Source organism: Chanodichthys erythropterus, chromosome 18 (assembly GCF_024489055.1).
Source record: "Chanodichthys erythropterus isolate Z2021 chromosome 18, ASM2448905v1, whole genome shotgun sequence".
Classification (NCBI taxonomy): domain Eukaryota; kingdom Metazoa; phylum Chordata; class Actinopteri; order Cypriniformes; family Xenocyprididae; genus Chanodichthys; species Chanodichthys erythropterus.
This window is the reverse complement of record NC_090238.1, coordinates 7,483,095-7,509,638: the sequence shown is the minus strand read 5'-3', so window position 1 is coordinate 7,509,638 and position 26,544 is coordinate 7,483,095. Positions and strand designations below refer to the sequence as shown.

Sequence of the window (26,544 nt, the reverse complement as noted above, 5' to 3'; positions counted from 1 at the left end):
AAGTCTGATTTGTTTTCTGCTCATGTGTGTGAACACAGTGCCGACCATTTGAACTCAAATTTGTCATGATTGCACACTTTCATCCTTGGAGTGAAGATGGGGAAAAGCAAAAATGGTCAGTGGCACAATGCTAAATCTCCTAAATAATAATAAATATAAAATGTCTGCTTATAAAAAAATAATACATCGTACAATTTAAAATTACACTAATAAAAAAAAAAATATATATATATAATAATATTAAATTACAATAAATACATTAATAAGAACAAATATTAATAAATAAATAATATTATTAAACTTTAAATAATATTTACTGGTATTTAGAATTATAAATATTATTTCTAAAAAAGTCTGATCTGAAAATCAGAATGAGAGATTTTGGCTTGCGGTGTGAACATGGCTATAAAGCAAAAACATATAACCAATAACCAAGAACAAAAAAATCATCAATTCAATGTGCTATTCACTGTACAAAACGGTTCCTTCAAAACCACGACTTGTGTGCTTTAATTATCATTCTAAATTGCCACTAAACTATACAGGTCTAACATGATTCTCAGTGCAAGGTTCATTTTAATCATATTGTGCAAAGGGTTCAATGGACTTAAACTGTGCTATACAAAGTCAATGAGGTATTTCTTTAATAACCAACGAATAAAGACACTTTAACAAGCTAAATACAGATTTTAAGGCAAACAGACAATGAATGCCACTTGGATTTTGTCTGACAGGAAGTAGAATCTTGCCTGTCGAGGTCAGTCTAAAGAGGCGTGTGCAGCGATTAATTCACTAGAGGTCACTAAATCGCTCTACTCTAATTTGCTAGTAGGCGAAAATCTATAACTCTTACTGAAAATAAGTGACTTCCTGTTGCATTGTACATGCAAATCACTGTCATGGTGAACGCCCCTTTATTCAAGTGGAAAATTCTAGGTTATAGCAGGTACTTTCTGTATATAAACGTCAACTTGAGCATATCGATCGATGAAAGTGTGAAAATAAGCTCTGAAATATCAGATCAGTTAGTACAGATTAATAAAAGTTGTTAAAAACCCAAGGCGGTGTTGATGTGGTCAACCGATCTCCATTTTTCCAATGTAATGGTTTCCGCTGGCTGTAAACACCATGACGCATTCATATCCCTTCATGGGGACACATTTCTAAACAGATATCGTAAAAAAGAGACAGTATATACATACAAAATATATACACATCTTCAGGAGGCTATTCACGTAAAAGAAAAGTGCAATGCTTGATGCTTACACTTGCTGTTCCTCTTTTACACACATTTATATAATTTATCCGGAAACCAAAATGGCATGCATTTTGAGAAATGTGTCAGATCTGAAACTAAATGTAGGAGAGAGCCAGCCATCACAGGGATGACTCGTACTGCAGGAGCTCGTACAGCAGCGGTCCGTCCCTGTACCTGATTCCGACGGTCGCGGGCGTGATGAACTGCAGGATGTTTATCGTCCTTCTCAAGCGCCTGTCCACGAAATGCGCGTCCCAGGCCGGGTACCGTTTCCTGGGCATGTCGATCTTGATAAGAGGACCCTCTGGCCTGTAACGGCCCAAGGGAGTGGTGGGCTCAGGCGAGCGCACCTGAAACACGGGCAGGCAGGTGTCTCCTGTGGCATCATCCGGCAGGCCAAAGGCCCCCATGGAAGCCCGAGTGGGAGTGCGTTGGGACACTCGTGGACCAGGAGTGGGTGCCATGGGCTCGGCCTCCGGGGGTAATGGAAGTCCCCAAAGAAGCTCAGCACAACAGGAGCTAGCTAACAACCTTATTTTAGGTCCCATCGGATGAAGGAACCCATAGTAGATGCCCATGAAAACCACCCCTGAGGCGAAGGTTAGGTAAACTCCGCAGAGCACCGGCACTGCATAGGAGTCAGTAGTGACTGGGTCTCGGTAGGCGTACCACAGACAAGTAAGCACCGTATTTTCGGCAAGCACCACAAAGTAGTAGATCACCATGCGGTACCGGGTTCGGCCCTCCTTCACGTTGAACCAGCAGAAGATGTAGACAATGCCCACCACCATGTTGAAGAGCACCTCTTCCCATTTGGACATGCAAAAATCCGTGCCTCCGTGCACAATCCAGAATGCCATGGCACACCAGTGCACAACCACGAATATGCCGAAGTAGATGTGGAAGATGGAAGCGAAGAGAGCGAAGGAGAGCACCCGAGAGGATATTGTGAAAAGCCTCCAAATGATATGGATCAGTGCGCCCCTGTAGCTCATGCTCTTTTTGTCGTCTCTGGAATCACGCAAGAGCTTGTGGTAGGAAGCCATGACCCAAGCCAGCGAGAGCAGGGAGGCAACAGAGGAGACACCTGTAAGGTATTCATGACGAGAGACATTCTTTAGGACTTATCATATTACTCTTGCCACCAGTTTCCAAAGCAATCTGGTTAAATCATTCATGCCTCACAGTTCCCAGGTTCAAACACTCTATCACAGTGGTCTCAAACTCAATTCCTGGTGGGCCAAAGCAATGCACAGTTTTGCTCCAACCCCAATTAAATACACCTGATCCAGCTTATCATGGTCTTTAGGATTACTAGAAACTTCCAAGCAGGTGTGAGTTGGAGCTGGTTGAAGCTAAACTCTGCAGGGCTGTGGCCCTCCAGAAAATGAGTTTGAGACCACTGCTCTACCAGATCCCAAAAGCAAACAATGCAACCCTGCCCAGGAGAGCTCTGCTTTTAGTTGGGGTTTGGAATGACCCAAGATTAACTAGTTCAAGTGTGAAACTATGTAAACTGTGCTAAAATGGTTTGCTGTAGATCAAGGGTCTCCAACCCTGCTCCTGGAGAGCTACCGTCCTGCAGATTTCAGCTCCAACCCAACTCAAACACACCTGAACCAGCTAATCAAGGTGTTCAGAGCTGCTTGATAATTACAGACAGGTGTGCTTGAGCAGGGTTGGAACTGAAGTCTGCAGGACAGTAGCTCTCCAGGAGCAGGGTTGGAGACCCTTGATCTACAGCAAACCATTTTAGCACAGTTTACATAGTTTCACACTTGAACTAGTTAATCTTGGGTCATTCCAAACCCCGACTAAAAGCAGAGCTCTCCTGGGCAGGGTTTCATAACCCTGGGTAAAATGCGGTGCTTAACCCGCTTCTAGATTACAGATGTGAAACGGTCCTCTAATATCGGGATTTAAAATTATTATAATCTGGGGTTAAATGCAGTGTGAAAATCCCTTGCATTGTTTGCTTTTGGGATCTGATAGAGCAGTGGTCTCAAACTCATCTGCATCCACTGCTGTAGACTTTATCTCCATACTGAAATCTCAGATGGCTCAGTTGACAATAGGGCTGTGCGATCAACCGTAATTAATTTTTGATTTTGGGTTAGGGTTGGGCTGGCTTCCAGTAACGGCCGAGTTGCGGCAGAAGAGAGACCTCTGACCTGAAGTATAACGTAGGATGTAGGAGTAGCGTAAGTTGTGGTGAGAGTAGACGTCTCTCGCGGTTCAAACAAATAGGACTGGCTCCTCTTCTCTTATATTGAAATCCTCAAAAAATGTTCTTTTAATTTGTGACTGGTGTTCTGTTCTTCCGTGTTCAACAATACGTCATGCGTCGAGTCAGAGGTCACTCTTCTGCCGGAACTAGACTTGCGTGCGGCCATTGCCAGAAACTAGTGATTATAGTTTATAAAGTTTTAAATATGGATATTTTTCTTACAAAAACCCATCGCTTCGCTTCGACATTTATTAACCCCCTGGAAGTTAAAGTATGGATTAGGTTTGGGCCGATAGACCATGCCATCGATACAAAAAAGCCAAATGACTAGATGTTTTACACAAACTAAACCAATAATATTCAAATGGCGGACCCCCAGCATGTTTCCATCCAGACCGCGAGACAGAACGGTAGCACCATTTTTCTTATTCTAGTTGAAGTGAGCATGTCAAAACAGTGGTGGGAATCACACCACAAGCACTCAGAATCATTTGTAGTAATGATATTTCAGCGCTATATCCTCTAATAGTTGTATCTAAAGCCAAATGCGCTTCATTCAAGCCCTTTCATCTCCGTGAGCTTTCTCTCTTTCTCCAAACGCGTCACATTATGGTGCGTGTCCACTGTCGTGGAGCAGAGCATTTTTTTATTCATTCATTCATTTCACTAAAATTACTCATATCATGAATTTAGACTTTGAACATATCACCCACCAATAACCGTGTTAAATAATCGTGATTTCAATATTGACCAAAATAACTAATTATGATTTCTTGCCATAATCGACCAGCCCTAGTTGACAATGATGAATCTTTTCTGAATTGTTAAATAAATTTGTGTATGGGACACCATGAGCCTGGAGACTATTGTACACTTGAGTTTTTGAAAACTTCGCTTAAAATGGGCTATAAATAGAAAATTCTCCTTTGACAAGGAGTAGAGGCTTGGACCCGGAAACATCTTTACAATCAGATTCAGACCATACCTTACATGCAATCAGCATAAAGCACAGCCTTCTTTAATAACATGCATTTTAAATCACAAACGTCACAGAAACATGCAGAATGATGACTGGAAATGTTTTGCCAACATATTTCAGATGGACATCTTTCACCTAAAACACACATTAAATAGAGTGCTGCAGGGATGATATATTTTTTGTAGGCCAACCCTTAAGTTAGCATCACCTTGGTTCCCTTAACAAAAAGTTAAATAGTGTTTTTCCACTGGCTTTTTGAAAATTGCAGAAAATAAGCTCTGTGACTAACAAAAGTTTATGATTCCTACACATATTGTTCATCAAGATAAATGAACGACTTTTGTGAATACTGAAGCCTAAACAAAATCAACAGAAGTAAAATGCTTAAGTTGCGAAAGTTTGAGTTAGAATATTTTGAGCGTGAGTATAAACACAATGAGGCTGTGAAAGCAATTAGTGAATTAGATGAGCTGTTCGGCATAATTTCTGTTTATTTTTACCAGACAACCTCTGTACTCGTAGCAACCACCTTTTAAGACATGTAAATGCTTGAAAAAAAATCATGATTGGGGTTATACTCATGTATTTTATGTTGCAGAATAAAACGTGATAATAGCTTGTGTTAACTTAAGACTTTATATCAGGTATTTAACCAAAAACTCTTTAAAAAGACTTTGATTCAGGAAGATGGAAACGGAAATGCAAAAATGCCAACTTATTTCTGATTTTCAGGACTCAATCCTGCAGCACTCTACAGCTGTCTAGATGATGTAGAGGAATCTATTTAACAAATGTATTGTGCATTGTGAAAGTTTGTAATTGCAGTTTAACTAACTCCACTAATGAATTGTTCACACTCACACTGTAGTGTCTCAGCCCGGTTCTTCTGGATCATTATGCAGAGTTGTAGCACCAGTTGGGGGGCACTCTCCAAAAACGTCTCCAGCAGACGGAGCATGTTGACGTCAGCATACTCGTACATCATCGCCCAGTAGAAGCGCCGCCTGTGTTCCTTCTGTCGCCGACTCTGGATGCCTAGGTACATCGTGCGGATATACCTGTTCAGAAGATCATAAACATTACTACAAAAACATATACTGAACCTGTGATTACTGGAAGCTATAAAACCCAGCACAATTAAATGCTCAGTTAATTGGTATCTCATCTGCAATGATCCCATGACTCATTTCTATGAGACGCATAGCCAATAAAAATGTATCTCTGCACAAAATGTTCTTGTAAATTGATTTTTTTTTTTCAATGTCACACTTAAGCCATAGGAATACATAATCTGATACCAATAAACAGCCTAATTTGCACACAATTTTAAACATTCCCAAACGTTCTACCATCACAATGCAGTAATTCCCACACATATATCTTAACTATACCATGTGAGTAAAATAGTACATCCCGATACGTATAAAATAAAAAAAAAATAAAAAAATGAAAAAACCTAACAATTATACTTGCAAGAATTACATTTGCAGAAAGCAAATACTTTGCGCTCAAAATGAGCCAAAAAATAATTAGCATTATTTTTGCAGAGAAAAGATTCATTTCCAAAAATTAATTTACTAAAAGTTAAAATAACTTGAAAATGAACTGTATAAATACTATATGTGTGTGTTTAACATTTTGTAATTGTATTTAATGTGTTCATTTTCACAAACTGTATATACTGTATAAAACAGTTATTTAGTTATTAAATACAGTAGTTACTAAAGTTACTAAAAACAGTTATCATATTCATATTTATTTACTTTGTTCATAATGTTATAATGTGTTATAATACCATTTTGATCTGTTTGCAATGGTTATTTTTCAAAGTGTGATTTTTGGTGAATTGTATTAAAACCAAATAGGGTCCATTTGACTCACAAACATCTTAATAAGTATTACTTATAATAACAGTATTTTTCATTAGATAATATCAGATAATATCAACAAGTAAGATTTCATTGATATTTTGACAACTGAACTGAAATGTCTCCTTATTGTACATTCGCATTAGCATTACATTAGCAGGTCAGCGTTTAATTTAGGTTAAGTTGCAATAAATCTACATTATACGTGGTGCTGCACCCAAGAACTCATCATTATCTGACTTCCCATCAATGCATTTTACTGTGGACATAGTTACAAAGCATTAAAGATCCCCACTGACCTCAAAACTGTGGATATGTGTGCAAGTAAATAAGTAAATAAATAAATGCATTGAACTAGAATTTTAACAATTTTGAAAAAACGTTTACGTTTTTCAAATAGATGTGCAATAAATTGTAGCTTATCATTTTCACAGGCTGCCTGAGGCACAGAAACTCTGGCAGCACATCAGGACGTGAGTGTGAATTATTTATGTCTATAAAATGAGCTCGAGCACATGGCAGCAGGAGTTTCCCATCAAGGGCAGACTTATTACATCAGTGTTTCTCAAACCTGTTTCTGGAGGACCCCCAAAATGGATCTGACACGCGTGTCAGGACAAATGCAATAAATATAGAAATGCAATAATCACATTGTGACAAAATACGGTCGACAAGAAAGTGTCACCGCTCCAGTGTTATTTTAGTACCAGTGAGATACTACTATTATAGTTTATTTTAATATTTACAATTTTTTTTTACAATTAGGTCTATAAAACTTTTATTAATTTTTATTCAACTGTTTTAGTTATTTTAGTACATCAAGTTAAACTAAATGAAAAGGAGAAATGTTGCTTTGCCTACTATAGCTGAAGTAAAATGAATTTAATCTTTTAATGTTTTTAGTTAATTTAAGTCAACGTTGATTTTCTTCAAGTAAAAAAAAAAAAAAAGATTTTATATTTATTTAACTATAAAATCCCTGCAGTGCTCACATACTCTGTGGAAGCTGTGAACAGACAAGCAGCGTGAGATATCACAATATATCACATATTTCACAGTTTACATATAAACACGGCATCCATTTACAGTCAGTGTAGGACGTTTCTGCGATATAATGATTAATGGCCAATATTGACTGTATGCAAACACACGAACAACCCTCTTTATGTTGATATATACCCAGAAGAAACTGCACTGCCTGAACCGGGATATTCTGTGTGATCCAGTAGGCTTCACAGTGTCAGACAGAGTTATATCTCAAATCTCTCTAATAGTAACACCGGAAGTCACTCAGTGAACGGCCTTTATTTGCTTTACATTTCCAGCTAAATGAGTCACTGTACGCAGCTGTGCCACAGATATCGACCCGGATGGGATGGGAATGGGTGCAGGTTACAGTAATGTTTGGTTTCATGTCACCCAAGTGGTTTCCCGTGTTAATCAATACCGCCTTAAAAGCATGGAGTGCATGTATCAAAATCCCACAGTATAAAGCTGATAAATTTAGCTACACAAATCCACAGGATGTACTGTGACATACGATTAAATGTTTAGTAACACTGGGCTTCAGAAGACAAAGTATTTTAATTTTAAGTTTAACCACAATGGAAAGATATGTATAAGTTATCTCTAATTTCACACATGTGCTCTGCATTTTTTTGAAAGAAGTCTCTTCTGCTCACCAAGACTTAATTTATTTGATCAAAAATACAGTGAAAACAGTAAAATATTACTATAATTCAAAATAACTGTTTTCTATTTGAATGTATTTTAAATTGTCATTAATTAATGTGAACAAAGTTGAATTTTCAGCATCACTACCCCAGTCTTCAGTGTCACATGATCCTTCAGAAATCATTCTAATATGCTGATTTGCTGCTTAATAAACATTTGCTTAGTAGTTTTTGAATTTTCTATTCACCAAAGAATCCAGAAAAAAATTAACAGCATTTTTTTTAAAGATGCCATAGAATTGAAAATTGAATTTACCTTGGCATAGTTGAATAACAAGAGCTCAGTACATGGAAATGACATACAGTGAGTCTCAAACACATTGTTTCCTCCCCTTATGTAAATTTGATTTGTTTAAAAGACCTTGGAAGAACAGGTGAATCTCAACATAACACCGACTGTTATGTAACAGTCAGGATCATTAATATGTACGCCCCCAATATTTGCATATGCCAGCTCATGTTCAAGGCATTAGATAAGGGCAGGCAGTATTAACGTCTGGATCTGTGCACAGCTGAATCATCAGACTAGGTAAGCAAGCAAGGACAATAGCGAAAAATGGCAGATGGAGCAATAATAACTGACATGATCCATGATAACATGATATTTTTAGTGATTTGTAAATTGACTTTCTAAATGTTTCATTATCATGTTGCTAATGTACTTTAAATGTGGTTAAAGTTACCATTGTTTATTACTATATTCATGGAGCCGTTGCTATTTTCATTTTTAAACACTTGCAGTCTGTATAATTCATAAACACAACTTCATTCTTTATAAATCGCTCCAACAGTGTGTAATGTTAGCTTTAGCGATTTTTTAACGATTGTAAGGCCGATTATGAATGTAATTTGATACTTACGACTGATCATGTCCAATCGCGCAGAGTCAGAGCCAGTTGCGTTCAGTGTTTAACTGTTACAGTTGGTGTTTAAAATTGTGCAGTGTGCTGTGTCTAAAGATTCTAGTCTTAGAATTTTAGAAACAGTCATTGCCAGTCCTCCTCACAAAGATTCTTCTCAAATTTGATAATTCCCACTTCTGAAGTAGTGATTACGAGCAAATCGCATTCAGGTTTCGAACTGGGGGGGGGTGTTCAATTTTTTTCAAGGAAAGTCATCTTTACAATAACGACGATAGCACGTGAAGGCAGCATAATATTTGCGATCGATGACGTCTACTAATGTCTATACAACATATCTTCGAAGGAATACCAAAATAGAAGCGATAAGGAAAGAAGCTGGGCTGCTATTGCGGAAGCTTTGAACGTGTCAGGTACTGGACATACTGGACCGGATTATCCATAGACGGGATTGGGCGAGTGTCCTGGGGCACCAGCCAATAGGGGGGCAACAAGTGATAAAGATAATGACTGGACATGTTTTGTATATATATTATTTATCTGGAAAGATACGGATACAAAATTAACAGTTAATGATACAATATATACAGAGAGAATATAAAGAGCCCTACCCCTTTGATCGCGAAAGTGAAAGTGCCCTTTGAGGTCGCATTGTAGTAGTATAATTCTTTGGTAATTTAATGGTCTGGGTAGCATTTCCCAAAAGCATCGTAAGCCTAAGTTTATCGTAGCTCCATTGGTTTCAATGGAGCTACGATCAACTTAAGCTTACGATGCTTTTGGGAAACGCAGCCCAGTACAGTGCCGTTTCAAGTCGAACAAGCTTCATTGAGGTTCGCAGCTTATCGTTGCTTAACAACGGCCGACACCTAAAAATAGATTAATTTAACACAGTTTACTCACCTCAAATTCTCTCTGTAGAGAACAAAGTCCATGTTGCCTCTCCAGCCAGGACCTCACCCATATCCTGCGCGTTTTTCGTCTTTTTTTGTTATTTTCCGCACAAATATAGCTGCAGATGAAGAGCGCCAGCTGTTTGTTTACATCTATTTTCAAGATCCCGCGCACAGTGTGTTGCTTAGCAGCGGTCTCAATCGTAAACGTTTGTGTTCTTCTCCAACCGTCAACGATTAGAATCGGCTCCAGTCGAAGGAAACAATCGGTATGCGTGTTCAGTTCAGTCTTAGAATGTTTCAGCTAATCGTTAGGTGTGTCCCCGGCTTTAGCCACGGACCATAGCCTCAAACTCATTCAGAATCAAATGTAAACATCCACATAAATCTACTTACATGATCTGATACATGCATGCAGCATGCATGACGAACATTTTGTGAAGATCCATTTTGAGGGTTATATTAGCTGTGTGAACTTTGTTTATGCAATGTATTATAGAGTCGCAATCTCGGGGGCGGGGAGCGTGAGGATTTAAAGGGGAAGCAACCTGAATCGGCGTATATTTAATGATGCCCCAAAATAGGCAGTTACAAAAATTAATACAAAAAAAAATAAAAAAAAATCTATGGGGTATTTTGAGCTGAAACTTCACAGACACATTCAGTGGACACCTTAGACTTATATTACATCTTGTGAAAAAGCATTTTAGGGCACCTTTAATAGTCTTTCCTGACAAATTTGATCAATTTGGTGCAACTTTGCTGAATAAAAGAGCAAATTTCTTTCTTTCAAAAAAAAAATAAAAAATACCACAGGCCCCAAACACAACGCAGCTCAAGATGAAGTCATCATAAAAACAAACACTAGAAAAAACACACCAACATTTCTAGAATAGAGAGAATTTAGATGTTTCATATTCATGCAACCTTCACTGCATCGATCTACAATTTCTCAGACGCCGTGATACGAGCAACAAAACTGTGAATGAAAATAAACACGTTGGCACAATCTTTTCCAGAACAGAATTAGAATTAAAACAGAATTGCAGAGATTTGCTTTCTATTCTCTATGTAGAAATCTTGGGATGAAAGACATGCATGCCTGTAAAATCCTGTGAGGAGCTAAATCCCTCCTGGGGAATACTATGAAAAAAAGGGATTTCCAGTTTCATAACACCCAACAAACATATGGAGAGGGACAATGGGAAATGACTGGGAACATTACGCATGCATGTGTGTGAATTTATTCTCACGTCTCACTTTTGCAGCACTTTTTGCACACAGTTTTTGAATTAAAGTAAGTTGTTAGAAGCGGTGAAAACTGTGAAACAAATAGTTGCTCTAATAATACAGAAACAGATGGAAAGGAAAGAGGAAAATAAAGAGGAGTGTATAGACAGAGAGGTAGACTTACACTCATCTTGGCCCGTTCCAGAAGCCTCTTTCTGTCTCTCTTGCCCTCCGCTATGTGAGCGAGTAAACCTCCCTGTCCCAAACCAAACTGCTTCTGTCTAGATCATCAGTCCATCAGGGAAACTAAAGCAAAACAAACAGATCAAAATGGAGTCATGAAATGAGAATGGGGTGAGGGGTTAACACACAACAACCAAACTGCAACAGAATTATGGGATCGAGCAGACATCAAATGAAAATGGGTAAAATGACTCCAAAGATAAAAAGGCATAAATTAGAAACTTGTAAGGCTGAAGGACAGATGTGCTGTTCAGAAAGAGAACTGAATTCTGAACCTGAACACTAGGTCTGAAATCTTAAGGCTGTTCTGTTTCTTTTGAACTATTGCATACCTGAAGGTAAATATATGCATACATGTGCATATATTCATCATAAACTAAATATGAATAGTTTGATATGATGATACAATGGCTATAGAGCAGCTCCACAAGAGTAAATAAACATCATGAGGAGGGGCAGAAATTAACCTGGGCTCTGAAAGTGAAAAAAATGCAATGTAGGGTCATTGGGAAAAAAGAAATGTGCCTCTACTTATACATTTTTGCAAAACTCCACAAAAAAAAAAAAAAGTGCCTATACATACAATTCACTAAAATTTCCAGCTGAAATGAACACTAGTGGTAGTAAAACAACAATCACACAGATCATGATTACAGTAGGGCTGTCAAAAGTACAGACTTCAAAGTCGGTACTGAAATTAACAATGTGACAAAACCATCATTTCCCCCTAGTATTTTAAACCGTGTGTTTAGCAGATTCTGACTAAGTTAAACACACCTGATCATTGTTTGGCTACAATGATCAATGCTTCAAAAACATGTTGTAAATAGATATCTTTGAGGCTGTTCATGGAGCGCTTACACAAATACACAGAAAGCGTCTAATCAGTGGATATATTAGAGTTTCGCTGATAGACGCCTGCTTTTAAACACTCCTGTGTGTATCTGTGTAAGTGATCGGTGAAGAACGTCAAAGATGTCTTTTTACAACGTGTTTTTGAAGCGTTGATCATTGTAGCCAATCACAGGCATATCTGTTGAACATGTGAACACAATGGCCAATCAGAGGTGTTTATGAATCCACTCAACAGCGCTCAAAATGCTAGGGTGAAATGCTGGTATCCTCAGATTTTTTACATTTCAGTACCGACTTGGTACCAAAGTAAAGGTACTTGGATTACAGGGGTAGATTATTGATTAATAAAGACTCAAGAACTCAAATACTTGTAGAAGCAAGCTAAAATGACATGGCTGCTTCAGCAAATCACGTTTGCTTTTGTTAAAGGGGTCATGAACTGCATTGTTTTATTGTTTTATAATGTTTCTGCGGTGCACTTAAAATGTTAGTATGTGTTTTTCCTATCTTAATTTTAGCCCTGTTGTTTAAACGTTCTGTTTTAAGTGTAAACGCCCACTGCTTTGATTGGCTGACATCTTTCCATTTGAAATAGCGAAGTATTACTCTCTCAAAAACTTTTAGCACATTTTTACTATTATAGCTCTCAAGATTAACTTACCGTGAAAAGTGTTGTATTACATTTAGATCTATGGCATTATATTTAGATGGTGGCATGAAAGGTTGCAGTGATGAACATTGTAGCCGATCACAGACATGTTGCGGAGCGCATGAAAGCAGTGATCTCGTCATTGCAACTCAATTTCTGCACACTAACAAATGCTTTAAATCATACCTAACAGTGCAAACGCATTGTAACTAAGAGATCCGTTAAATAAAACGGGAGTTTTTGCACATGACCAGAACTCACTAAATTGATAAACTATACTATACATTTAATCACAGTTTAAATTACAGATTATTTTCATCCTACTAAAAGAAACAACGTGAAGTTAACCGTTTAGTCATTGGTTTGATTTACTGACACATAGACAAAGAAAATCTGACTGTACATAAATCATTTCTTCAGATCAGCCATTAGAATTAACAGAGTTACTTAAAGGGTTAGTTCACCCAAAAATGAAAATAATGTCATTTATTACTCACCCTCATGCCGTTCCACACCCGTAAGACCTTCGTTAATATTCGGAACACAAATTAAGATATTTTTTTGTTGAAGGCCTCCATAGCCAGCAATGAAATTTCATCTCAAGATCCATTAATGTACTAAAAATATTTAAATCAGTTCATGTGAGTACAGTGGTTCAATATTAATATTATAAAGGGACTAGAATATTTTTGGTGCGCCAAAAAAAAACTAAATTACGACTTATTTAGTGATGGCTAAATTTCAAAACACTGCTTCAGGAAGCTTCGGAGTAGGGATGTGCAACGATTAATCATGATTAATCATTTACAAAATAAAAAACTGTGTTTACGTAATATGTGTGTGTTCTGTTTATAATAATTGTGCATATATAAATACACATTTAAGAAATATATGCATGTTTAAATATATATATATATATATATATATATATATATATATATATCTATATATATATATATATATATTATATATATTTTATATTACATATAAATATAAATATATTATATATAAATCTAAAATTTTTCTTAAATATATACATGTATGTGTCTGTATTTATATATACATAATTATTATACAGAACACACATATTACGTAAACACAGACTTTTATTTTGCAAACGATTAATCGCAATTAATCGTTTGCAAAATAAAAGTCTGTGTTTACGTAACGTGTGTACTTGCACTTTGCACTTTGGTGCATAATGAATCAGCGTATCGAATCATGATTCGGATCGCGCATCAAAGCGCCAAACTGCTAAAATCACGTGACTTTGGCGCTCCGAACTGCTGATTGGAAAAACTGATTTATTATGCTCATCAGCTTCCTGAAGCAGTGTTTTGAAATCGGCCATCACTATATATTCATTAGTTATAGTTGTTTTTTCTTTTGTTTTTTGTTTTTTTGGCACACCAAAAATATTCTCGTTGCTTTATAATATTAATACTGAACCACTGTACTCACATGAACTGATTTAAATATGTTTTTAGTACATTTATGGATCTTGAGAGAGGAAATGTCAATGCTCCTTATGCAGGCCTCAGGTTAACGAAGGTGTGGAACGGCATGAGGGTGAGTAATAAATGACAGAATTCTCATTTGGGTGAACTTACCCTTTAAATGTTGCTGCGTTACTGTCGAGTCCATATCGTAAAAGTCTGTTTGCAAAGCCTGCGTCGAAATGTGACTGATTTACCAAAGAATCCACAGTGAAATCGTGATAACAAATAAATAATGCTCAACTGAGACATTCACATTGTTGAAAATAAATAACCATATTGCTAGAATTAGAATCCTTTGAAAGGTAATGTTATTTTTGTCCTGTATCGCTATTCTCTCCTCCTCATCTCACTAACACACCAGTGGGCGGGGCTAACATTGCAGCGATGAAGTAGGCATTGATTTCTTCTGAGGAGGCAGCGTTTCACCCGTCATAGATAGGCACATTACAGGATCAGTCGTTAGATGGGCCTGGTGTCAATAAAAGCTTTTACTTGACTAACAAGGAAGTTTTCGGTTCTGAAACATACAGGATATTCTTATAGTACGATGACCTCTTGTATATCAAAAGCTCAAGGAAAACTTGATTTCTCAATTCATGACCCCTTTAACAGTATTGGTTAGATTTAGTGTAGATGGTTTGTTATTTTCAAATGCAACGCTCAACAGACATTTCATTTCCAAACTTCCGTGATACATACAACATTGCAAGATTCACGTCTGTTTCAGTAAAAAAACTGAACGTGCTTTTAGCTCCACTGTCCACTCACTAGACATTTCACTTTCAAAGTGTCGCACAACGTGTAGAAGCAACATAATATCATTTTGCAGAAATTTCACCACATGCACATTTTTTCTAATGGAACTGGCTTGGAAAAATGCCCTAGAAATTCAAAACGTGAGGGCAAACAAAATGCTGAACTCTATTCTAGTTATGCTATACGAATATCACATAAAATATGACAGTCATTCATTAATCACAGCCTCCTTCAGGGTGATACGAGATATGAGATTGTACATTATCCCGCACACATTTATTAACAAAATAGGAAAATTATATCAAATGATAATATGGCCACATAAGAGCTCTGTTAAAGCAATAATGTGAGCAGAAAACCAGAAAATCAAGGCTGCTTGGTTGGTTGATGCAAAAATGCCACTGAAAGTGACAGATCTGCCCAAGAAATGTAATATGCACAGTTGCACACACCAAACTATGCCCCTGCAAATGGATTATTATCTAGGCCTACAGAGCTGTACAAATATTGCATAAAATATCAGCTGGAAAAACACTGAATACAAAAACATTCTGACTTCAAAACTGTAAATATATTCAAATTCATGGTGACAGATTTTAGTAGAGACCTGCATAATTCAACACAGGGATCGGCAAATTACTTCAAATGTATTCCAGCTGAGCATTTATTGTGTTGTGATATGTCCTACATTATTTAAAGACACTTTTGTCTTGGATATTTATTTAATTTGTCTTCTAGTATGTCACAGTCAAAATTAAAAAAAAAAGAGAAAAGTTGAATTGAAAGTAAAATTTCAATTATGTATGCCGACAAACAACAGAGAGTTTTCCACATGCAGAGACAAGTGCGTACTGTACAGTAAATGTCAGCGGATAAAGCAACCTTCATGCTCCTTTATCCCAACTGGGGTGCATCTCAGAAAATGCAAAACTATCTCTGCACATTAATACTAGGATGCATACAAGAAAGTATTTCAACAATGAAGTTGTTTTCAACCCAGAACCTTTTTTAAAGTCACCATTAAATCAAAGTTTTTTTAATGGAATATTGCACTATTGTTCATGTAATCTTTAATCAAAATATCTTCCCCTCCCTCTAGCAGTGACATCTCTTCTCTTCTCTGATGATGTGTTTACTGTTGTGAGGGCGGGGCAACCGGTCACTCACATGAAATCCACCAATAGCAAACAACCATCCAAATCAATTTCCCATGGACAAAATCAAGTCCCGGCCTACATTTTTTTCTTGCGCAAGAATCCGTTTCACATAAGCATCACAATATGGAAGGAAAGACTATCGCAACTTCTGTTTCATGCCAACTTGTATTACAGGTTGAAGATGCTATAGTCAACTGTCTGGAAATTTGTGAAAGAAGAACATTTTCAAGGTTGCTCATCCAATTTGACCCCTAGATGAAGAATTCAGGTGCTATTTCTTGCAAGTACATCATGACTAAGAGAAAGATCCTGCTGAGACACTGTAAACTCTCTCTCAGCCGTTACTGAAACTCCCGCAGGGAGGATAGATTCAGTACACAGGCTTTATGCTTGCTTTTACCCTGAAACTTTCACAGATTGTGCCTGCAATCAATAATTGAACACAACTTTAACACTGAGGATTGTGCGAACCACCTCAGGTTTTCATAGCAGAATCTTTTATGAGAAAATAGTCAGGGTTTACTCCATAAAAGCTTTAACAACTGAAAAGACTGCTGAGCACTTAGCAATACAATATGAGAAAATTGACTTTTAGACCGCTTTCTAGCTATTGAGACTTGTTTCTGAGCATCTATCTAAGGGACACAATCATAAAAATCTAAACAGATTAGGTAAATTGGATGCAAAGCAGTTTGTTGCATTGCATGAAAACCGACTGTAACTTTCAGAGCACAATGAAAACATTCATTCAACTTTCTTTCTTTCAACAAATATTAACACATAAATGTCTCAACATAAACTAAAACAGCCCATTCCAATGGCTAGCACAAGAAATGCATTATATGAATTCTTCAAAAAGAGCAAACGGCTTCACTATAACTTTCTCAATGTAAAGTACTTTCTGTCTAGCAGATGTCAATCCCTGAAAGTTATTCATTATGCAGCAAATCCCATTTTTAATTTTCTGGCATTTTTAGTTGCAGCTGCAGAATGAATTCAAAAATCATAATCCTTATGAACAGTGATAAGTGCAGAGGCTGAAAACTATAGCAGCGGTCTTCTCTGTTCTTCAATGACGGCCCAATAAATCTAATTCCCCAATAAAAAGAAAAAACAGTTTAGGCTAATTCAGTAGTCAGAGTTATCTGAAAGGTTAAATGGATCCTGGAGGATTATATGGCTAAGTAGATGTAAGGCTACTCAGTATTCGGGCTAAACACATTATTAAATAAGAAATATCCCTGTGCATATCCCTGTGCTTCATGATACAACTGTCTGCTGAATAAGAACAGATAATAGATTCAAATAAACAGATCAAGATTTTAATAGCTTTTTTTTTTTTTTTTTTTTTTTTTTTTTATAAAGGGAAATACAGTTTACTTATAGTTACTGCCAGGGTTATTATTGTAAACTAAAACTAAAACCCGCACTATAAAAGAAACATTTTCATTACTTGTATTAAAATACATGTTAAAACATAATAAAAATACCTTGATGGGTTACTTCACCCAAATATGAAAATTCTGTCATTAATTATTCACATTAATTACTCACCCTCATGTTGTTCCACACCCCTAAGACGTTTGTTTATTTTCGGAACAAATCTTTTTAATGAAATCTTAGTGATTTCTGTTCTGAATCAGACTTTTTGAATGAATCTCTTGACTGAATGATTCAATGACAAATACATTTAACAGTCACTTGTCGCCATCTACTGGCGTAACAATGTAATGATTTAATCTTTGTTTGAATTGCAAAGTTACTTTCAAAAGGTTATTTGATTTAGATCGCTACCGTAGACATCAGTGTTTTTGTATCCGAGCTATAAACTTTTAACCCAGTACTTCTGTAATAATTTTAATATTTGCAACACAGAAATAATGATACTATGTGGTTTGTAAAGTGCAGCTCTATCAAACATGCTGCATAACACACAAGAATGAACCTCATTAGTTCTCACACGCCTCAAGAACTTCAGTTTACCACAACTGATGTGTGAGTTGATTAATGTTTATATGTGAATAAAAGCCTAAATTCAATCTGTTCGTTATATAAATTATATAATGTATCTCTTCAGAAAATTTGGAATAAACTGCCCAATTCCTATAAATTAGTTTTATGATCTCTTTATGAACTTTTTAAGCATCAAAGTGGTAGTTGTGTAGCTGTCTATGGAGGGACAGAAAGCTCTTGTATTTCATCAAAAATATCTTAATTTGTGTTTTGAAGATGAACAAAAGTGAGTAATTAATGACAGAATTTTCCTTTTTGGATGAACTAACACTTTAAACTTATTTTATTTCAGCTGGTTGCCAAGACATCATTTCTAATTTTCCTTTAGTTTAACTAAAACTGAAACTGAAATAAAAATGAATAAAAACTACACACACATATATAAAAGTAATAATAACAATAATGGCAAAAAACAACAAAATGACTAAAAATGTAACAAAAATTCTAAATCAAAACTAGATCAAAATCTAGATCAAATCTAAATCAAACTATTAATAAACACTTATGATACTACAATACAAATGGTTACTGCATGTTAAAAAAAAAAAAAAAAAATCTTCCTCTTTGCATTTCACCTCTGCTCTAGCTTTCTAATAAACCTGCCATTGTACACTATGAATATTGCTTGGATCAGTAATGACCTGCTTATGTTCCTCTATCATAAGTTACTTTTGATAAAAGTAGGGCTGTCAAACGATTAATAGTGATTAATCGTATACAAAATAAAAGTTTGTTTGCATAATATATGTGGGTGTACTGTGTGTAATTATTATGTATATATAAATTCACACAAATTAATGTATATATTTAAGAGAAATATGTTATTTATGTACAAAATATTTTTATTTATATATAATATAAATTATATATAAATATAAATAAATACATATACTTGTAAATATTTCTCAAATATATACATGAATGTGTTTGTATTTATATATACATAATAATTACACACAGTACACCCACATATATTAGGCAAACTCAAACTCACTTTATTTTGTATGCGATTAATCGTTTGACAGCCCTAGATTAAAGTGTCTGATAAATGCATGAATTTAAATGTAAACTGGAATAGGGCAAGGAATTTTAACATCAAAAACATTACACACATCAGCTAAAAGTTTATGCCATGAGCAATGTAATTTTCAACAAAGAGACTGATAATGGAGACCTTGTGTTATATTCTCATGTCACAAACGCTAAACATAAACAAGGTGAAGGTTGCAGGTGGAGACTTGTGAGAGGGATATGTGTCCCAGGAGCCGGTCACACTGCGGTTAAGTGGAGGCTGTAAAAGCCATGTAATAGGCCGGTGAAAGGTGTGAGCTCTGGGGCTCGGGGTTACTGAAAGTGCAATGAACATAGAGGAGAATTCAGGTCAGTGTGTCAAAACATCTACAGCCACACCAACTGCTGGTCTGGTCTGCGCTGCGCTTTAGAGATCATGCTTGCGTAACAGGACCATATGAACCCAGAGCTCACTGTTTTCATAAGGATGTTGGCCAGAGGGTTTAATAACAGATGCTAGAATGCAAATTAGATGCATTTTCTTAATAGGTCAATTACAAATTGCTGGTTTCTTACTGGCCCTATAGTGAAAGGTTCACACTCAAGTCTCTGTGATATTCTGGTCTCATTTTTATTTTAAACACCTCTCAATAACAAGATTTCACATGATTTAGGGTACCATTCCATAGCACAAAATCACATTTCTTACTCAGTATTTTTGTCTTGTTATCCAGTACAAATGTGTAAACATTCTTAAATCTAGATACATTAACTTGAGAAGCAAAACTACAAGATGAATATTAAGTCTTGTTTTCAGAAAAAAAAAAAAAAAAAAAAATCAAAATGTATTAAAAATCAAAAAGGTTTAAAAAGTAAAAATGTATCAAACTTAAGTGTATGTAACACTTAATTTTGTCTTTTTTTCAGAAAAAAAAGACTTAATCATGTCATTTTGCTTCTCAAATTAATGTATATTGATTTAAGAATGTTTCCATATTTGTCCTGGAAAACAAGACAAAAATACTGAGTAAGAAAATCTTTTTTTTTTTTTTTGCAGTGCAGGATGATTTTCTATCAATGGTTCAATATTTAGGTTTAAGGGTTTATTCAAATACACTGTAAAAATGTTTTATTTACAACTTGAAAAAATTATTGGAGTATAGGTTTATAAAGAAAATTCTATATTTTAGTCTTTCCACTTCAACATTTCAAGTTTAGTTACTTGCAGTTTCTAATTATTTACTAGCAATTTCTGAGTGAAATTTTTTTCAAAGTAGATCCATTTCATTTTTTCTTCTTCTTTTTGCAGTGTATAAGCCATACCTATCATGCCGGTTACAAAACAGCACCAATTAAAATCTCTATGAAAACACCAAAATATATGAAGCAAAAAGTCATTTATCACAAAACAGACCCCTTCAGGGTTATACAAGATTTATTACCATGACTATACATTATTCCTCACAAATTTATCAACAATAACAACACAATATGAAATATCAATTTATAATATGGCCAAAATTTGTGAAATTTACTGGCAGTGAAAATTGGTAAAAGTAAATCCTATACCATTTTTTTTCAGTGTATGCACAATACCATGATTATGCCTTACAAGCCACCACCGATTAAACATACTCTATGGAAACATCAAAATTTATTAGAAAAATTAAGTCTTATGTTGTCAATGGGGTCCAAAAATCCCCTTGGTAATTCGCTTGATCCTACAAGCCCATATGTCAACTGGACATAATCTGCATTTGTAAACTAAAAGCAAGGAAGGGCTGAAAGGATTTTCATGCTGTGAGAACTGTGAGTCAAGCTGGGGTCTTACACTCTTAACACTGCAATCAGCCCTCATCAGTGTTAGATCTCTGCCAAGGGAAGCATATGTGCATCCAGAGAGTGTGAGCGCCGCCGACGGGGAACACATTTTCTGCCTGAGCTTCTGGTCACCCCTGAGCTTGACAGATGATCTTAACCGGCGTGACAGTCAACTAATTGTCTTATTCAGGCCTGCAGACACTGACTACATTTCCTGTCGCCCTGCTGAAGAAGTAAAGCATCAACAACAAGCTATTCTTACATGTCACTGGATACTCTCAGTAAACCGGTTACAGTGCTGTATGGAACTAATCACAGGCATTTATAGATACTGAACATTACAGAGGATTTATTATTTGGAAATGCTGTTATCTGACAACTGGATTGTCTGGAAAAATCATACAGTCTAGAACCTTTCACTAATCCATTAGCTGCCTTAAAACTGTAATGAATCCAAATATGAAAATGCTATTTAAAATGAATGTAATGCTTTATATGACTGGTTAAACCATTCTGTACCATTTTACCAAAAAACTAAAATACTGCAATAAGTAAAGAACAAGCAAATTAAATTAATAGCACAAAATGTTTTGCATTTCAGTAGGAAAACAAAATATTTCCTTAAAACAATTGTAAGCCTATTTTAATTTTAGTCTTATTGATATTAAAATTGTGATACTTATTTAATGTCAATTAAGCACATTTACACCCATCAAGAATTTTTCACTTAAATTGTAAAGATTTTATACATAGTGACAGTATGATTTTACTGTATTTACTTTAATCCAAACGCGTAAGACCTTTGTTCATCTTCGGAACACAAATTAAAATATTTAAATACAACATCATAACCAATTTATGTTATGAAGCGACAAGAAAACTTTTTGTGCACGAAAACAAAACAAAAATAACAATTTCAACAATTTCATCTCTCCTCCGTCATTCTCCTACGCTGTTGACGTTGTAAACACAGTGCAGGGCTTCCGTGTTCTACGTCCAAACGCCGGCTCGGAGATGGCCAATAAGCTGGCATTTGGACGTAAACATGGAAGCGCTGCACTCTGTTTACTACGTCAACAGTGTAGGAGAATGACAGGAAAGAGAAGAGATTGTTGAATAAAGTCATTATTTTTGTTTTGTTTTTGCGCACAAAAACTATTCTTGTCGATAACATCATAACATTAAGGTTGAACCACTGTAGTCACATGAACGGTGTTAAATATGTATTTAATACCTTTCTGGGCATTACATTTTGTAATTACGTTGCTGTCTATAGGGAGGTCAGAAAGCTCTCGGATTTCATCAAAAATATCTTAATTTGTGTTCCTAAAATGAACAAAGGTCTTACGGGTTTGGGACGGCATGAGGGTGAGTAATTAATGACAGAAATTTCACTTTTGGGTGAACAAAACCTTTAAAAATTATCATATTGGAGTAAGAAAAATGTAAAGATAAGCAATGAGAATAATAATAATGACAATATTTGAGTAAATTGTGATCATTTGTCATCACACTGCAAAACTAAAATATGTTTCTCTATTTATGCAAAAATTTATTTATTTTAATTGTCTTTTGATTTTTGTGAGATTTACCCAAATACAATTTACACACACACAAACACACACAAATACAGTAGTTATTTTAAGAGAATCACCAAGAAGCATAAAATATCCTTCCCTCGTCATGCTGTGTCTTGATGACGTTCAAGTCATTTGGATAATAGCATTTGAATGCAAATCTTTGTGATGTCCAGCCTTGTTTCGTGCTTATCTGCTCATCACAATGTTTCTATTCAACTCGAGAGCAAACAGCCTCTCGTGGACGAGACACATCGGGGTCCCCAAATGCAACCCCAGACCAGAACACAAACGATTCTCAATCAGCATAAAATATGACCTTGGAACAACTAAAATATTTACAACATCCTGAAGACAAGCCTGCTACAAGACTGATTGTACAAGCAACATCCTACAAGATCAAGCCCAAGCAGGATGCAGCAAAAACAACCCAACCACACCGAGGTTTGTTTTCCTCTTGCAGAGGTCATTCAAGTAAATTAATTACAAGCTCTATCGATTTCACACTCTCAAGCCCAAAGTGAGCCCGTCATTCTGCTGAAATGAACGGTTTGGCATCGTTACACAGATGGTTAGAGGACACAGAACGAGCCATAAAGCAAGAGCAAGAAAAACATTTGTGTTGCAACCGAGCGCTGCCTCGGTGATGATGGAAATAGAAGGCATCTGCATGTGATATGTGTGTTTGTTCAATGTGCATCATCTCTGGAGCGCGTGCACGGCGACGTGATGTCATGGACCAGCCAAAACAACCATAAACCATCCTGAGCGTCTGATCAAAACAAGCAGGTTGTTGCCTGTATAAATCAGCACATTTTCCTGGTCCATAAACTGGATGTGTGCATCATCCTAAAAGCGTTTCAATGGACTTTTTAATCACCATCACGTCAGCGTCTTACCTCCACACTTGTCCCATCTGAAGGATGTGCACACAGGCATGCCATATCCATATCGAGATCACACAGCACCTGTCCCTGCCGTAGATGCGCGAGCTCAGATCCGCCGTGGCTTTCCTGCTGAGCCCCTCCACGGCCCCGAGCCCACCGCCCGTGTAATCCTGGACGAACCACCTGAAGCTTAGAATCTGGACCAGCACCGACGGCACCAGCACGAAGAACAGCGTGAGCCCGAACCACAGATAGTCCCGTTTGGAGTAGTAGTCTATGGCCAGCCACAAGTCCGTCCCGACGTCCCAGAAGAAGACGAGCAGCGCGAGGACGATCCAGAGGCAGTCCAGCCACAGGCGCTCCTCCGGCTGCTGCTGATGCTGCGGCCGCCCGCGTTCTCCAGCATCCCTGTCGCCCAGCAGCGACTGCAGACACGCGCTCCTGCAGCCCCAGTAACACGACGACGTGTTGCAGCAGTGACAGATGTGTATGGCCGAGCTGTCCAGCGCATCCTCGTCGCCGACCGCTTCGTCCAGGTTGTGCAGCTGGGCGAAACCGGCAACGACCCCCACGCCATCGGATTTTGCTGCCATCTTGCTCTCTGAAACGCTTCATCCCCCCCTCCTCTCCTTCCGTGCTCCGTGACGTCACTTCCGCAATACCTGTGCTGGAGTGTGTTTGTGTGTGTATAAGACGATGCTACTTAAAATTATCTATAGGACTGATGAATATATTACCAGTTAAAAGTCGGGGCGCATACTTTTTTATGACCATTTTTCACATTTCGCAATAGTAGTTGGAAACATCATGTAGTGACAAAAATACACTAGCTTATATATTTTATGTAGTGACGTATAATAAATAGGCCTATATATAGTGATTTTAAGACAATATCAAATACCAAATGTATTATATAGCCATTTGTCACACGAGAACATTCTTCAAGGTGACTTTATTTTTGACATTTATGTACACAAACATTTAAAGGGTTAGTTCACCCAAAAATGGAAATTCTGTCATTTTACTCACCTTCATGTCGTTCCACACCTGTAAGACCTACTAAAGACATTTAAAACAGTTCATACAGTGGTTCAACCTTAATGTTATAAAGTGACGAGAATACTTTCTGTACGCCAAAAAAAAAAAAAAAATAAAATAACGACTTTGTTCAACAATATCTAGAGATGGGCGATTTCAAAACAATGCTTTACAAATCATTTGTTTCGAATCCAGTGGTTCGGAGCACCAAAATCACATGATTTCAGTAAACGAGGCTTCATTACGTCATAAGTGTTTCTAAATTTGAATAGTTCAAGTGACTTTGGCAGTTTGATAAGCGCTCCGAACCACTGATTCTAAACAAAAAAATCGTAAAGCTTCGAAGCTTCATGAAGCAGTGTTTTGAAATCACACATAACTAGAGATTGTAGAATAACGTTTTTTTTTTTTTTTTTTTTTTTTTTTTGCTGCACAAAAAGTATTCTCGTCATTTTATAATATTAAGGTTGAACCACTGTGGTCACATTAACTGCTTTAAAGTTGCAGTCCGTAACTTTTTGTGGTTAAAAATGATCCAAAATCAATTTTTGAGCAAGTACATAATCAGCCAGTGTTCAAAACTATCTCATTATCTTAGCTCGATTCACAACAGTAAGCTTGTAATAATGTTTTATAATAAGAGCGACATGGTGGTTTTTCCACGGGAAATTTGAGCATGCAGCAGTTCCTCTGTGCGTCATTATGTCACGTCCGTAAACAGAAAGGAAGGAGTCCAGGCTAATTGGTTTTATCACGTGAGGACGCAGCTGGTAACGGATCATTTATAACCTGTTCTCACAGCAGCTGAAATAATTAACCATTTTGATGGTGGATTGTAATCCAGAAAGATCCAAATGACAATCATCAGTGACAACTGGAGATTCACCCGTAGTCAAAAAGCAAAAGACTTTGGACTGTGGAGTGGATACAGAAATTGAAATCTACAGGTAACGCTAATATACACTAAATACACATAGTCATGCAATGCTGATGTTGTTAACATTAACAATTTGAGAACAATATAACAGTAATAATAATTTGCACGGTTTGACGTGATCCAAGCTAAGCGATCGTTAGATTTAATCATCATTGGCAGCGCGATTAGGCCTAATGCCTTTTTCCTCAGTTGGTCAGAACAAAAGTGGCAGACGTGTTACTTACTTGTTCAGATGATATTTTCCAGTGAAAATTCTTATATTGGTCATACTTTCAAGATGTAGAATCTGTGATTCTGAAGTTCAGTATCCACACCGGTGCAGTGACTGACAGCAAACATTAGATTCATCTGCGCTGACGAGCTGTGCCGATGCACAACGCACGTACAGATAACTGTTCCGCATATGACTGCAGTTGCAGGTTTCAAACAAGAGATGGCGACAAACAGGAAAAATCACAGACTGCAGCTTTAAATTTGTTTTTAGTACCTTTCTAGGCACTGAAAAAGGACATGATCTTGCTGGCAATTGAGGCCTCACTGAGCCATCAGATTTTATCAAAATATCTTAATTTGTGTTCCGAAGATGAACGAAGGTCTTACAGGTGTGGAACGACATGAGGGTGAGTAATAAATGACAGAAATTTCATTTTTGAGTGAGGATCTTATACTAACTAACTAAATAGTGTATCAATATTATATATTAATATTAAATACTATAAAATAAATGAAGTTTGTATCCAGGAAAACCCATAGTTTATTTGTCACAATAAATATTTCTGAATTATTTCTCAATTACACTCTTAAAAATGCTGGGTTAAAGGTACAATTTGTGATATTTTTTTCCGCTAGAGGTCGCTAGAAGCCTATTCAAAACAAAGGCGTAGTTTGTTGACGCCAAGTTTTAGAGCGGAAACTTGGGACATGTGGTCTCCATCTCAAGGGACGATGCAAAAGAATAGGGATTGGAGTCTGGAAGAACTAATGTTCGTGGATGCGATTATTAACGTTACTGTAGTATGAAGCAGAGCAGGACCGAGTGTGGCAGGAGCTGAA

The 26,544-nt window shown here is 36.7% G+C and overlaps 1 protein-coding gene across 1 annotated transcript; it reads right to left on the bottom strand.

The window, feature by feature from the left end:
- Positions 1 to 1,377: 1,377 nt before the first annotated feature.
- Positions 1,378 to 24,109, bottom strand: xkr6a (XK, Kell blood group complex subunit-related family, member 6a). Its single transcript, XM_067367974.1, has 3 exons — positions 23,529 to 24,109; positions 5,326 to 5,522; positions 1,378 to 2,345 (listed from the first exon to the last, which is right to left on the bottom strand). The coding sequence occupies exons 1-3, from the start codon at positions 24,107 to 24,109 to the stop codon at positions 1,378 to 1,380; spliced, it is 1,746 nt and encodes a 581-aa protein (XP_067224075.1).
- Positions 24,110 to 26,544: the final 2,435 nt, after the last annotated feature.